At 34.9% G+C, this 16595-nt stretch overlaps 1 protein-coding gene across 3 annotated transcripts; it reads left to right on the top strand.

Moving 5' to 3' along the window:
• The first annotated feature begins 5082 nt into the window (after positions 1 to 5082).
• Positions 5083 to 15148, top strand: LOC107026318 (DCN1-like protein 1). Of its 3 annotated transcripts, none has more exons than XM_015227234.1 (11): positions 5083 to 5340; positions 5497 to 5558; positions 9568 to 9704; positions 10835 to 10893; positions 11172 to 11195; positions 12197 to 12279; positions 12371 to 12435; positions 12612 to 12661; positions 14351 to 14452; positions 14669 to 14728; positions 14877 to 15148. In XM_015227234.1, the coding sequence occupies exons 1-11, from the start codon at positions 5338 to 5340 to the stop codon at positions 15009 to 15011; spliced, it is 780 nt and encodes a 259-aa protein (XP_015082720.1). In that variant the 5' UTR covers positions 5083 to 5337; the 3' UTR covers positions 15012 to 15148. The 3 variants fall into 3 exon arrangements, with proteins under 3 accessions (XP_015082720.1, XP_027774265.1, XP_015082721.1); XM_027918464.1 differs by having other exon boundaries at positions 5159 to 5403; XM_015227235.2 differs by having other exon boundaries at positions 5162 to 5413.
• Positions 15149 to 16595: the final 1447 nt, after the last annotated feature.

The following is a 16595-nucleotide window of genomic DNA, read 5'->3' as shown; positions in this document are numbered from 1 at the left end:
AGTGCTAAAGATACAAGTTGATACAAATAAGGAAACCTTAATTATTAAAGATACAAGTTGATGCAAATAAGGAAACTTTAATAATTAAGGAAGAAAGTTGTATATAAAAGGGATTGTACAAAAGAAGTAATCCTTGTTTAAATACAATTTCCTTACCTTATTTGATAAGGATTCAAGGCAGCATGAATATCTATAAAAAGAAGACATACGCAGAATAGAAGACCACGACTTCACATAGAGAGAAAAGTGAGAATTATTCATCAAACTGAAGTCTTCAAGATCGATAGGTTTGCTACGTTTAAAACGTTCTTGAGTGAGAAGGTTTTTAACGTGTAGAATTATCTTCTTGTTTTGTTCTTGATTGTAATTTACAGTTTATTGTACAAAGGGTGGGTTTGGCTCTTTGTAGGGTTGAGTGTTAGTGAGAGTTGTAACAAAAGGTGGGTTTGGCCTTTTGGAGAGATCGATTGGAGTCAATCGAGGGAGTAGTAGAGATAAGACTTTTTGATTATTGAGTTGTAATCACAAAATCTTATAGTTGAATTAATAAAACGAGGTTTTTCCTTCCTTGTGTGAGGAAGGTTTTTAATTCAGTAAGTGTTTGTGTCTTTACTCTGTCTTTACTTAAAAGCAACTTACACGAACCTGGTTCGTGTTCTGGGGTAAGGTTTCTTCAATATTGTATCATATATAATACATTATGTTCATAATATACAATAAAGTTTCTTTTTGTGTGATATGATGTTTTTTATTCTTGTATCATATACAATTTTGAGTGGTCATGTTTCAAACGTGTTCTATTATGTATTAGTGAACGTTAGTTGTATGCATATGCTTTAATATCCCAAATCATCAAAGGATTTTCAATCCCTGCTGGGTTACCATGGCAGCTTGTAAATGATGTTTACATTTTTTATTAACTTTGATGGACAGTATCATTTGGTCTTGTGCAGCATTATGAGGTGTTCAACAGGTACAAGTTCTAATTAAGGTGTCTAAATGAATTATGCGGACAACTTTAAGGGGTTGTCGATGACTTAAACCCTTTAATTATCTTATATTGACGCCCACATGAATATATTTTTATTATAACTAAATATTTACTTTCTATCTAGTATTCTATCGGACCCATTTACTAAAATCCGACCTGATTGGGGACCATTAACCCTAACTCTAATACACATTCTCTTGCATCATTTTATCCATCAAAACATCGATGATACAGAGACAACTCAATTAAAAAATGTTAGCCAGTATTAAAAAAATTAGTTTATACTTGAAAAACATCGAGTAATGTGATTGTGGTCTTCACATTTTTGTTCATTTTTGTACTCTAGATCACTGTCCGAGCCACGTGTAGTTAAGGGGGTGTCATCCCTTCGTCGGAAAATTCCTCCAAGTATACTTGCGCAAGGCCAAGGTAGCATCTCATTCTACTACCTACGCTATGATCATAAACTACTTTCATAATTAAGACCTAAGATCTTCATGAGATAAGAGCATTGTACCCCTTGGTCACCTCAAGGTACACTTGTGCAATGCATGTGGAACATCCCATTCTATCCCACACTAAGCATATCTTGAAGTCACCCTAGTCACTTTCATCAACTTTAGGTGTCATCAATAATCCTACTTCATATTGACAAAAATTATCATCATCAATAATCCTACTTTATATTGACAAAAAATTATCATCCTAAGTCATTCATATCATGGAAGACAACTATAGCAACTATCCAAGGTAGGCATACATCACATAAGAGGTCATTTCATAAGTAGCTTCAAGTCACACTTGTGACATGTATGAATGGTATCCCATACTAGCATTTATACTAAGTACTCCTTTTGGCTATCCTAATCCATGATAACCTATTTTTCATTCTAGTCTATTAAGCTTGCATACTAACATAATAGACCTATTACCATGGAAAACGTCATAACATACAATCCAAGCTAACAAAGGAATGATATAAGAATACCAACCTAGTTACTATGCAACCATTCATGTAGATGCAAGCCATCCTTAGGGGATCATAAGTCCTCAATCCTAAGCTACCATGAAGTGGTTTTGGCCTAACCAAGTCAAGATATCATGAAGTTACACTAGTCATGCTACTTCAAGTTAACCCTATGAAAGTATCGATCCTCCATCCTAGACTGCCATGCCTACACTAATGCAAGCTACCATGACAAACACTCTATCAATGCAAGATCAGCTAACCATGTGAGAGCTTAACTCCTCCAACCCAAGCTACCATGAGATTCACCATCCCAAGCTATTCATACTTCGACTATCCATGAAGGAGTCATAAGACTCAACCTCAAGCCACTCTATCTTGGTTTTATTTTACCAAGTCGGTTACACAAGAAATAATCATATTACCCAACTCCAATCTGTTTTAGCCTATCATGCTTTGATATTTTATGTTCTTAAGTCAACCTAGAATCCTTCAATGTGAGAGAATCTATGTCTCCTAACCTGTTCATGTCTAAGTGCATAAGAGAAAGAGAAAGAGAAAATTCAATCAAGACCGCTCCAATTTGACTTTACCCTCAAAGCCCTAACAACAATGTCTATAAGCCCTATATTCAAACATTACTTCATCATCATACTAGTCTAGATTTCAAGAAACATTAATCATAAACCTTAATCATATAAGTTAATTCTAAACATACTTCATCATAAAGTCCCAAATCTATTCAATTCAATCCAATTTCTCTCATACATGCATAAATCTAGGTTAATTCATGATTTCATAACTCCATTCTTGATTAGTAACTATACATATTAACAATTCAAGAGAATCTAACAAAAAATATCAATTTCTCATTTAAAGCCAAAACCCACATAATCTAGACATTAGTTAATCATGAATTCAACATAAATTCTTCATAATCACATGAATCAATATTAATTTAATCATATATTGGCAGAATCCAACCTTTTGGAATCATACCCACCTAATTCCCATGCATTAGAGTCAACTGTACCTTCGTTGGGGTTCTTCTTCACAAAATAGGAAAATCTAGGGGAATCTATGGCTGGAAGAACCTATAGATGAAAAGCTTTACATACCTTGATTATCTTCATAGTACAAGCCTTAAGCAAATTCCCCTTTGATATTCGCTCTAGCTTCAACCCTAAGTTTACTTCAATGGAGGTTTTCAGAGAATTTGGAAGAGAGACGAGTTTTGATATTTTGATTTCTAATTGGGTAATTGTGTTTTTGATTTGGAAAATGGTGTATAATGACTTAAAAATCATGTTTAAATCATTTTAAAATACCCAAAACACCCCTACACTTTTTGGACTTCAAACCAAGGGTCCAACTTGACTTAAAAATGATGCGACCAAATCTAGGACATGACTGCACGTTGCTGGGGCACCTTTAAATTATTTTTTTTCGAAACCATTTTGAGGTAGAATGGTCCGTGTTGAGCCCGCATCATAGGCCAACTTTTTGGCCTTTGAGTGTCAAGGGCGCTACACGCCTTGGGCTCCAAAAACAGGCTGTGCGGCAGCTTTTTGGCTAATGTTTGGGTCCTTCATAAGGACCCTTAGGGTAGTTCTCTAGGAGTCATACTCAAAAGTTTTGATCCTAGACATGTCCATATAGGTGTAGGAACCCTTTATACTCAATTTCACCTCCACACCAAACTCAAAAACTCAACTATAAAACCTTACATCACATTAGTTCAACTAGGCTAATTTTCGAACGTCTTGGTCGTCCTTTGACGTTTCGCTTTTAAAATTATCAAACTAGGTTTATGGCAATAGATTTGGTCTAGAAACATCATTGTAACCCTTTTAAGTTATTAGACTCATGTAGGGCTCTAGCTTAGGTAATATGATTTTCGGGGTGTTTCGTTGATGATGTATTGATGGATAAAGTGATGCGAGAAGGTGGATATTGAAGTTAGGCTTAATGGAGATCTTCACATTAGTTGGTCGAATTTAACTAAATCGGTCGAATAGAATACAAAAAAGAAAGTAAATTCTTAATTATAATACATGTACGGTGGTGGAACTACATTAGGCTAAGGATATCCAATTGGACACCTTTCGTCGAAAAATTACAACGTATATATTAGTAAAATAATATTGTAGATGGTTAAACAAGAGATTTTGGACACCCTAAAATTACAATAAAGTATCGAAGCCTAGTTGAATTCTGCAAAGCTGAAGCGCTCACAACTAGTTATGCGCGGGTACAATTCCCCTATCGACTTTTGATTTTTTTGCTTTTCCTTAAAAGTTTAAATAAAATTCAAAAGTAATTATTTAATTTAACTTTAATAAGTAAGAATCCTGTTTATTTGATTTTTTCTATAAAGCTACTATAAAAGCTCCATATAAAATTTATTTTGATAGTAGTCGTTTAATTTATACTTTTTATTTTTCATGTTTCATTGTTACTTTGTTAGTCATAAGTGGTTTGTGAAATCTTAAAGCATTAAAGATATTTCATTTTAAATTAAATTTTCTATTTGCTTTTTTCTTTGTCCATTCACATCATGTTAGATAAACATAAATATTAAAACTAAATCTGTAGTTGATTATAAATTTTTTGGCATATTTTTTTATTAAAAAATTGATCATTAATGTCATTTAGTTTAATTCATAAATTTGTAGTGCATCCATTAATTAAATATTTTTATTTACCTATTTAATTCTTGGACTTCTTGCTACGCTGCTGTGCATGTGAAACTATGTAGGTGTCACACAGGACAATATAAGTGGTGACTTAATAGTTAAATATGTGCTTAAAGTTGAATAATAAGAGCATATATATATATATATANTAACACATGTCATTATTTGATTGGTCAAATTGACATGTCAGCGCGAGTGTATTTCACACATCCTCTATTTTTTGTTTATTCTCGAAAAAATATTCAAATGGTTCAAATTCAGAATGGTTGAAGTGTTCAATAGGTAGTACGTCTAGTTGAGGTGTCTAAATGAATAATCGGGATAAGTTTGAGTGGCCGCATATGACTTTGGCCTAATTGATAAATAAATTATTTTTGATAAGAAATTTTTGATTGAATAAACATTTGATATGGTTAAGACTTTTGTTTGACTAATCAAAGCTAGATCCTAGCAACATTAGATTGGCGTCCAAATCCGGTTTCCTCACACCTTATAGTCGTGGACCTTTTTTTCTGGCTTTTACTTAAAATAAAAGGAAAAAATAAATACGAAAGCAGCGGGCATCGAGCATCGAGCATCGAGGGGGAGATTGGAAGACAGGCGAAACCCTAGCAACAGAATCTCTCCCGGTTTGCGGGAGCAAGTTATCGATCGTTGGCTTTCTTCCATCCGCCCCAGAAAAGATGGTCAGTGCTAGCTGTTTGTTCGACTTCTGTTCAGTTTTGACAGTTATTGGAGTTCTCCTCCAAGTAATCGAAGGCAGTGCTACTTTATCATGTCTTTTCATTTGATTTAACTGAGTCCAATTGCCAGTACTCCTTATTTTCTCATTTGCATAGCAGAATAAGCTAGGAATAGGGCGCCGGGACAAAGTTCAGCAGTTTATGACCATCACTGGGGCGAGGTATATTTTTGAAAATACTAAGTATCTTACTTCGCTAACTTCTCTGCTCTAATTTCACAGCTGGATTCTGACTCCGTTTCCTACATAAGTTCAACTTCATAGTTTCTTTTGTCTAATCAAGGAAATTCATTTATCAACCATATACCTGTTAAGGAAGAAAAGGTGACAAGCAAAAACACGTGATTTGTCTCTTTGTAGGCTTACAACTCTATAGATTCTGTTGGAAGCTGGCTTGCAGTGTCTTTTAGCACAGTTGCTTATAGTGCTTATAGTTTGTTTGAGGCACAATTCTTACTAGTTCTTGCCACAATTTTTGTGCAATTGAAGATTATCATGTTTGTTTCTGTTTACCTTGCGGAGCAAACAAAAGATACCAAAATCATACAACAAACTTCGCACAACCAACTTTTGTAGATCATATTCCATATTCTATGCTGATAGATTCCGATGTTCAAACTCTATCGTGGAAATTTAAAAAATTCATTGTTCCGCACATGAGATTCCTACCATCAACTTCCTGCTCTGCTCTGCCAAATGACACGGCCCAAGATTTATGCTCAAAATTATGTTCTAATAGCACCATTCCCTATGAGAAATCATGACTTGAGTATCTTCTGGAGGCAGGTCAACTTGTTGGCTTATCTTAAACAACAAGATATGTGTCTGGTGTTGTGCTCAAGGAACAAGAGATCTAATGGAATCTCTACAAAACAGACATTGTGGATACGATAACGTTGTCATCTTAGTTGAAGTATCATAGTTGGTTGCAACTCTTGGTTAGTAAACAATTTTTGGGCTCCTTGATTGTGGTTACTTATACTATGGACCATTCATTGTATTCGATATAATATCGCTGAAACAGATTTGTTTGTTTCATTTCTGAAACTTTCCAAATGCGAGGGCAACTCATTTAACTCTAAACATCATAAACCTGTATAAGATCTTGCAAACTTTTGGCACCCAAGTATTTTAGCGATAACATCATTTCAAATGAACATAATGAATCACTTAGATGAAATTTTCCTTCGTTCTCTTGGTGCCCATAGCTGGAAAATTTTTTTAATGTTGAAGAGATGAGCTTGTAGGCAATATGAGTCAGCTTATAGTCTAGATACAAAAGTAAGTTAGGTAAGCTATATAGGAAACCAACATCCAGTAATTGTTGGCGGTGTGACGCAGTAACACCCAGAAATCGGTCCTTTCCGACTGTGAAAAGAGCTGATTAAAATGCAAGAGCACGCTAAATCTTTGTTTGAACATCAATGTATCTCAGTGTTGTAAAAAGCGCAGAAAAGCGCACTGTGAGACGAGGCGATGCTCCCGCGCTTTTAGCTCCTGAGTTGAGGCGATATTGAAAAGGTGCTCGCGTTTACTGTAGAAGCGAAAAGCGCGCTTTTTATGAAAAAGCGCCAATTATTTTTTTTTTAAAAAAAATTGTAAGTTTTTTTTTAATTTCTGAAAGATACGCGACTTCGCATACTCGTTTTGTCTTTCGCGACTTCACTCACAACTGCGACTGCTTCTCTTCTTCTGACTCTTCTTATGTAAGTTCTCTTCTTCTCTTCTTCAGACTCTTTTTGGTTGTTTGCTGCCAACCTGCTGTTTTTCTTCTTCTTCTCTTCTTCTCTACGAAGCTGCTGTGATCTGCTATTGTTTTTTTTATATTTTATTGTTGCATTTTGAAGAGTTCGAGGATCTTGTTGAAGAATAGGAGTTTGATTCTTTGTGATTTAATTATGTTTTTGATTTTTTGCTTTATATGTTATGACTTATGAGTATTATTGACTATCTATTTTCTTTTAATCTAAGAATATATTACCTTTATTCGGTCATTTAATATTTTTTTATTTTTATACTAAATATCGCTTTGTTTAAAAAAAGGGCGCGCTTCGTTTCACGCTTCTGTGTAGCGAGCCCTTGTCGTTTTTTTTTTCTGCTTCTCGCTTTCCAAAACATTGATGTATCTACGAACTGAATTTAAGTAAAATAAGGGTGCAAGTTCATCACTAATTCTCAATACAATCAATCATTTGGGAGAAGTGAGGAATGGGAATTCAACCCTAAAAACTTATGGATAACTAACTTTGGGGTCGTTTGGTAGCTGGTTAGGAGAAAGATTATACAAGTATAAGATCCTACATAAGTACTACCATGTTTAGTAGTTGGTTAGGACTATGTTTAAAATTAATCCGGTATTTGGTTTGCAATTTAGAAACATGCATAACTAATGCATATGGAAGTTATGAGGAAATTTATATACAAATTTATGCAGAATAGAAGATGGAATATCTATACATGGAAAACTGAACTTTGCATAACTAATTTTTGCATAAAATATTATGGAGTACATAAATTTCCTCATAACTAATTCATTTATAACTAATACATGCATTACTCTAGTCAGCTACCAAATGACCCTCAAGTAACAAATTGCAAAAGGATTAATTTTAAGGAATCAATGATGTTTACTAGCTCTATAATGATACACCATATTGTCGGGCTAGCTCCTGCACTTCGACTAATTTCACGGGGTACAACTACTTTCTACCAGTAAAGGTATCATAGGTATCATGTGACTTTTAGATAATCGAGTGTGCGGGCCACCTTGCGTGCACCTCAACTAATTCCATGGGATATACCTCCCCCCTCCCACCAGCAAAAGGTGTCAAATAACTCTGTCTATCAAGGCTTGGAAAAATGAGAAAAAAATCAACTAATGCTTTTGTCTCTATTGGATTTGAACCTGAGACCTTATGGTTTTCAACCTATTTTATTGACCACTTAGGTGCAAGGTATCAGGTGACTTTGTCCGCCAATAGTTGGACTGCCCGGAGGCAGTGTTGTGAAAGGCGCTCGCCATAGCGCCTTTGGCGAATGGCGAGGCGAGGCGAGGCTGTGTCGCCATTATCCACTGAGGCGAGGCGACCCAATGGCGACGTGAATGGCGTCGCCATTTTGATTTTTTTTCTTAAAGTTTTAACTTAATAATATTAGGTTTTTTTTTTCTATTTTCAAACTTTCATCAGACTTTCGTGTATTCCTCTTCTTCTCTTCCTCGAGTCGCTGCTGCTTCTTCTCTTCTTCAGTCGCTGCTCTTTTCTTCTCTTCCTCAGTCGCTGCTCCTTTCTTCGTCTCTTTCCCTCGAGTTGCTGCTCCATTCGTCTCTTTCTCTTTCACTCTTCACTGCTCCCTGCCTTCAATACTCTTTTTTTTCCTCTGTTTTCTTCACTCACTGTTTTGTCCTGTTTTGTCCCGGATTACTGTAAAATGCTTTCTGCTTTCACTGTGTTGTGACTGCTGTCCATTATTTTTTTGAAAAAAATTAATTCTTCTATAGTAATTATTATAGTATTTGTAATATATGTAATTGCTATTGAAATTTTGAATATGATATGTGCAATTAAATGTTTTTAATTTTTGGTATTAATTGGCGCCTCGATTCAAAAAGGCGAGCGCCTCACCGCTCGCCTCGCCGCGTGGCGAGGCAAGCTCTTGTCGCCTCTCGCCGTCCAAAACACTGCCCGTAGGAAATCATTTAGTGTTTTATAAATCCTAGATATAAATTTGGAACGCCAAGAAAGGTTTTAGCATCATTTAATTAGTCAACACAAGACAAGATAAAGTTCCTTGATGTTATTCTTTTTGCCCCGGATTTTATAAGTTACGGATTTCACCCTTCAACTTAGTTCATAAATTTGTGCAACGCCACAGTTGAACTTTTCAGCTCATGGTGAAAACCATACTTTAGTTTTAATTAATTTTGAAGTTTAAGAGTTTGTTTTGTGTTGGAGGAGTGTCATTTTCCTTATTCTGTCAACTGTAAATATCTAAATTTTGGAAGTGTTTATTGGCCAAATGTCCTTGCTCTTGTCACTGGATTCCATGGGGAACATCAAAGTCGTTTATGCTTGAGCATTTAAAGTTTTTAATTTCCAAAAGTTCTGTGGATTAGGTTGCGATGTTTGTGTACTGCCCAGTGATAACTCTCCATCATCATATTTGTACACAGTGAAAAAGTTGCTCTTCAGGCTCTGAAGGTCAGTGATTGGAATCTTGAAGGAGCATTTGATGTATTTTACAGCCAGTCACAAGTCAAGTCATCTGCTGATACAAGGCGGTTGGAGGAGCTTTACAATAGATACAAAGGCAAGCTTAGTATCATACCTATTCCTTAACTAGATACTACTTTTTTGGTTTGCAATTTATAATTTGCTCTTTTGATATTATGTAGTCGTGATATGCTATATCAAGAACCAAAAGATTTGAGCTATTCTGATTTAACTTTCTTCTTTTATTCAATATTAGTTTTTGCATGTGTACCCAGTCATGTCAATGAGTGAAATACTGGAAGTCGCATAAATATTATTAAAAATGTGTTTGAGTTGCGAAATATTAAGTATAGGAAAATGTGCAAGTTCTTGAAAATAATGAATGATGACCCTGTTTAGCTAACTCAAAAAAAAGAATAACCTACGGAGATAAGTCCTTGGATGTCTTCTTATTATTATTATTATTATCATCATCATCATCATCATCATCATCTTGATGTAAGGGTTCTGCATCTGTTTTAGAAGCCAGACAAAGTAGCATAACTTGACATGTAACACAACCATGGTCCAAAAAATGCCTTTACGGTTGAGAAAAAAGCTCCATATTTATTGGGTGTACTTGCAATGTAAAAAAAGATGGTTGACCGTCTCAGCTGTTTCACCACATAGGAAACATCTGGAACACAGGGTTATCCCTCTCTTCATGACATTATCTTCTGTAAGGACAACTTCCTTAGCCATTAACCATATAAAGCATGAGACTTTGTGCGGTATCTTGCTCCGCTAGATTCTAGGTATACTTGTTTGATCCATCTACCTCCCCAAACCTGTTTGGCTAATTCAGTAACATTGCCTTCTAATTTAGTTTCTTGTAGGCATATAATGTCTGCCTTTGGGAATGTGTTGCCTTCTATGTGAATTTTGTATATGTTCCCAAGTGTAGAAATTATGGAAAGCCTTTTTAACCTTATGACTATCAATCAAATACGTAGATTCTGACCTTCATTAAACAATCTTAAAAATATATTTGGAAAATGGACACTATTTACTATATATAAAGTTTTATGGTTGTAAACAAAAACAGCATAGAGTGTTACTGGAAATTTGAAAAGACTATTTGCATCCAAATGCATCTTTCATGACTATCACGGAACATCTGGTTTGTGTTTTACCTTGCAATGCTTACCAATCATTGTTTTTTTTGATGGACATTCTTTTCTTTGGCAGACCCGTATGCTGACATGATTTTGGCTGATGGGATTAGCCTCCTTTGCAATGACATGCAGGTGGGTTAGTCTAGTTGGTTAACCTAATGAGTCAAGGGCCGAAGCCTCAGGCACCACCATCATGGTGGAGCTTTAAATTTAAAAAAGGCCCCTTTTATATTGTTTGTGGTTTCAAGTTGGTTGTATGAATTTTCCATTCAAACTTGCTCTAAATTTTAAGTTGTATTAACATAATGATGTGTAGTTATACTGCACTTTTAGCTTCTCCTACCTATTTTTTGTTAACTATATTTCTTATTATGTTTGAGTAATTTTTTACTCTTTTGATTAATTGTCAGGTTGATCCTCAAGATATAGTTATGGTATGCACTATTAACTTACCCTCTTGTGTGCTTTTCTATTTCTATCTCTCTACTCCCCTTTAAGGTTTCATTTTGGAGAGAGAATTTTGCTCAAAGAAGATGTTTATCAGTAGAATTTGTGTGAGTAAGTTACTGCATTGAAGAAATTACCAATCCCATTTGACCGTAGATTTTTTGAAGTTGTGTTTGGACATGTATTTTGCTTGGAATAAATATTTGAAGACCAGATTTGAAATTCTGATCACATTTCATGGTCAGACAAATAGCTGAAAATAAATTTCCAAAATCTATGGCCAAACTCGTAGAGTGGTTACATATGGCTTTTAAATTTCTTGGTGATGCAATTAACCTTGACTTAATCAAACCCGGTACTTGTTCCTGTTTTCGGATGAATTCACAACCAAAAGAATGGCATAAAATTGAAACCAAACAGCCAATTATGTTTTTTGAATCAAGATGGTGATCGCACGCTAGGTATGATTTAGTGGTCAATGTAATGGGTTAAGAACCATGATGTCTCAGGTTCAAATCCTAGTAGAGACAAAAACACTAGGTGATTACTTCCCATTTGCCCTAGCTTTGGTGCACAGAGTTACCTAGTACATGTTATTGGTGGGAGGTGATATGTATCTTGTGAAATTAGCTAAGGTACGTGCAGGCTGTCCTGGACACCACAGCTGTAAAAATAAATAAACTAAGATGGCGAATTTTCACTTAATAAACATGCTTTGAATTTCTGTATTTTTATAAATTGTGCAAGCAACTTAAAAGACTGAAAATAATAACAATTAATAATAAATAATTGTAATAATTAAAAAAAAAAGAAGAAAATAATGTTAAAAAAATTTAATAATAATGATAATAACAAGAATCATCGTAGAATAAATTTCCCTCTTATTCCAATTAAGTAATAAAAACAGAGAAAGATTAAGGGAAAAGGGAAAAGACATTTAGGAGATGCCTGATATTTGATTGACATTAAAGATTGAATTCAACTACAGTTGGTTCTTTCATGGCACATGAAAGCTGCAACCATGTGTGAATTCTCCAAGCAGGAGTTCATTGGTGGATTACAATCTCTCGGGTAAGCCTAGGTTAAGACTTGTTGACTTCTATAGTATTATCTCTTTTATGCTGTCATGTTTGATCTAATGAAGCTGTCTCCTGAATGGCAGAATAGATTCATTGGAAAAGCTCAGAGAGAAATTGCCATTTATGCGATCAGAGATGAAAGATGAACGTATGTGATGACACGGAAATTTCTTTATGTTGTCAAAGAAGTTTTTGCCTTGTTTTGATAGTTTCTTATATCAACTCTAAATCTAGATACAAGCTCTTTGAACGTTTTGATCTTATTTTGTTTAATCAGATGAGAGGTTTCTGACTTTTAATTTTTTTTATTTTACTTTGTTTCAGATAAATTCCGTGAGATTTACAACTTTGCTTTCAGCTGGGCAAAGGAGAAGGTTTGTCTTACTTGATCCCTCACCTTCCTGTTGCTAATTCAAAGGACGTTTGAGTTTTTCCTCGTTTAAGTTAGGAATATTTAGGCTTCCTTTCCTTTTTTTTAATCCCTCTTTTGTGCATTGATTTCATATTGTTAAATACCAGTAATATTGACAATGGTATCTATGAAACAGCAACAAGTCACTTGTTCAATGACCATTTTGAAGTGTTTCCTTTTCTTTTCTCTTCTCTCTTTTCAGTTAAAACCAAGATCCAATCTAAGTTTCTCAATTTTGTACCACAGTACTGGAGATATTTAAGCCTGTATACCACTTAGTCTGACTAGCCGTATTTCAAAAGCTACTTGGCGTTTTAGCTTGTATCAAGCATCTTTAGGTATGATTGCTTTTAACTCTTAATGCGGGTTCAGATGCATAAGAGAATCTTAAACAAATCAAACTACCTTTTTCTTGGGCTGTCACTATTCTCCAATAGTTTTGAATTCCAAAGGAAAATTGTTGTTAACTACACATGGCTTTAACAACAGGGGCTTATTTTCTTTTTTCCTTTTTTGGTGAGAAAAGTCCAAATATGAGATCTACTTCTTTGGTAACTGCCTTGAAAGTTTTAAATGTTATATGGATGACATGTCAATGCATGCTAGCCCAAGACAAAGCATGGGAGAATAATGACTTTTTGGTCAATGTCAAAGCTTGTGTTTTGCTAGTAAACCAAGAAAAAGTATAAAGGTTTGATTACTCAACCATTTCCTTGACCTCTTAGATGAGTAACTCAAAATAATTAGCAGAATTCAGAACAGATATTGATAGTTTTTTTTAAATGACCATGGTGTCCACGTCAATTTTTGTGCACGTCGACTAATTCCACAAGATACCTGACACCCCCCTAACTCTGTCCACCTGAGACCTCATGACTTCCAATCACTCCATTGACCACTAAGCCACACCCTTTGGTGCGATAGTTTTTTTTTTTATGTCATCTGAAGTTAGTAATTGGAGCCCTGGATGGATTATCAGTAAGTTGTTTCTCCAATGTTTTGGATAGAGAGGCTGGATATGTATCTAAGATAAGCAAATGTGCCCCATAATTGTGGTCATTTTAACACCCTTCTGGTTTTGCATTGTGAAGATGTTTATTCTAGTTTAACATATGTTTACCATTCTCAAAAAGAAAAACATATTTCAATCCCGGGTGATGTGATATGCAATGAGGTATATCCTGGTAGATGAGAACTGCAGGGTTGATATATATGAGAAATAGTGTTGCCTGTATGAATTTTTCTCTTTATCTCAATGATGGTAAAGGGGAAAATGGAAAACAAATATTGGTCAGTCAGAGATGTTTACAAAAAATGCTCATGTCTGCAGTCCTTCACATAAGAAACTGTATAACGTTAAAACAACTCTGTAACAGATAGCTGTGATGATCAAAACTGCAAAATGATAAATCTCAAAAATCCAATTTGCAGCACCTGTTTTTGTGTTCTGCTCTTCGTTGCTTTATATTAGTTCTACCTACTGTTTTCTTCAACCAGCAAGCTCTCAGTATTTAGCCTGATGTCTAACATTATTAAATTGTGGTGTTTTGGGAGGAGAATTTCTGAAGTTTCTCCAGTTTGCCTTTGTAATTGGAAGGGAGTAGGAGTACAGTGTCATTTTCTTAGATAAGAACCTCTTCTTAAATTTCAGGGTCAGAAATCTTTGGCCTTGGACACGGCTATTGGGATGTGGCAATTGCTGTTTGCTGAAAAGGAGTGGCCATTGGTTGAGCATTGGTGTCAGTTTTTGCAGGTAATTGAAAGGACAGGAAGTGCTGAGTTTTGTTGTTCACTGGATTCTGTTGAAATGCATGTCTCCAGATGATTTCTCTCTTTCCCTTTGTTTCTTCTTCTGTATCTACTTTGGTCTTTATTACCACAAACTTAATCTGATCTGTTCTTAGAAGTGATTGTCTGCTTGCTATAACACACCTCTACTCCCTACTTTGATCTTCTCCACGTAATTCAGGCAAGGCATAACAAGGCTATTTCACGGGATACTTGGTCTCAGCTCCTGGAATTTGCAAGGGTAAGTTACTCTTCATCTACTTTAGAGTATTAGCTTTTGAACTCATCCGTTACCACGTCCCCATATTCCATCTCTTGCGCCTGTCTTCATGCTAAAGTTTTACATCAGTATATATTACCTAAGTTGATATTTGTAATTATCAATGCAGAATGTGGACCCTGCATTAACTAACTATGATGCTGAAGGAGCTTGGCCATATCTTATAGATGAATTTGTCGAGTACTTGACTGAAAATAGTATTGTCCAAATTGGTCAAATGAGTGATTGGAGCCAGAAAGGCTGATGGTTTGACCCAGTTGCTACTGTGCTGTGTAATGTTATTGTTTGTTGTTTGAACTGTTTACAGTTTTCATGAACAAATTCATGTACAAAATACGCGAGGAAATGACTACTCTAAATGCAAAGTTATTGTTGACTTGATTTGGATTTCTTGGATAAATTATAGACTTGTACATGGGACGCGCCCGGAGAAGTAAAAGATGTAGGAACCAATGTTACTTAATGACGCTTGTCCAACAATATAAGAATCTCAAGCTAACTTCCATATTCTATTAATTGTCTCTCACTCTGCGATGAAACTAAAACTCCACAGCCATGTCAAATAAAAGGACTTTTATTTGCACTAAATTTTGCAACATCATCTGGCTGTTTGTTCCTGTATTCATTTGGTTGCGGCAACCAATGCCATGTGCTCTATGAGGTCCAACAGTCTATTACTGCAAAATTAAAAAAAAGGTCCAAAAGAATAAATAATGTTCATGATTATGTGATGCTACAAGATTACGATAAGTTTCTATGCTTTTCATATTTCCAACTAAATGTTTGTTATGTGGGAATTGGGTAGAGGAGCCCTTTAATAGATAAATTTTATTGCCCAACTAGAGATACCAATTGCATCTTCAACTTGTTCAAGTGTAGATGTTGGTTGTAAGATAAAATTATTTCAAAGTGTGATTGAGAATATAATGTGCAAATGTGCTGTGCTAGGCGCTAGCAAATGAAAAATTATTGAGAGAAGCAAATACATACACAGCTCTCCTGTATCAATTAAAAGAAAATTTGTAGGCAAATATATATATATATAGCAATACCACCTTCCACTGATGATAAAATACCAATTATTTTACTAAATATAATATAGTTATTCATTTCCTTGGGAAATTCCTTTTCTTAATACCCTTATTCCCCTTCATCCGGAGCTGTCGTAACTTGCGCGAGAACTTGAAAGTGAATCATTTGGTGGGGTGTTCATAGAACAGAAGGCCTCGCCCAAGGAGTGGCAGATTTGGATGGAGTCTCGCTCATAGAGGAAGAGTACGCGCGCTATACAGTCAGATGCATAATTGATCTCACCGAGGAAAACATTTGATTAAATATATACTTGGATGACTTCCAACAGTTTTTTTTATTGTAGCGTGATTGATATCATTTTAATAGAGTGTTTTTTCTTTTGAGTTTATTTAATCTAGCACGTAAATAAGAAGAAAAGTTACTAATAAAACAAGAAAAGAAATTTGTTTTTGTGGATGTGTTAACGTTACCTGTACACATATGGATATTTTTAGAATTTGAAACAAAATTATCACCAACAATAACCCAAATAATATGCATCCTCCATTCAAATGGTTAGGCAACAGATTCTATTACATCTTTACATGTACATATATGTAGTTCTCGGGTTAAATTTTATCAAAAGTTAAGCAAAAAATAATTTCATATATGCTCAAATACAAACACTTTGTGAGGACAACTTTATGAGAAGAAATTAATATAAGAAATGTCTATAAATTTAAATCTTTGTGGGTGTGACATCTTCTCTCTTTCCTTTTTTATAACCCTAAAATAACATATTTCAAATCCAACAAAT

The sequence above is a fragment of the Solanum pennellii genome, chromosome 7 (genome assembly GCF_001406875.1).
Source record: "Solanum pennellii chromosome 7, SPENNV200".
NCBI classification, from domain to species: domain Eukaryota; kingdom Viridiplantae; phylum Streptophyta; class Magnoliopsida; order Solanales; family Solanaceae; genus Solanum; species Solanum pennellii.
The sequence above is the reverse complement of the archived record's forward strand: the minus strand, read 5'-3'. Positions and strand labels throughout refer to the sequence as shown.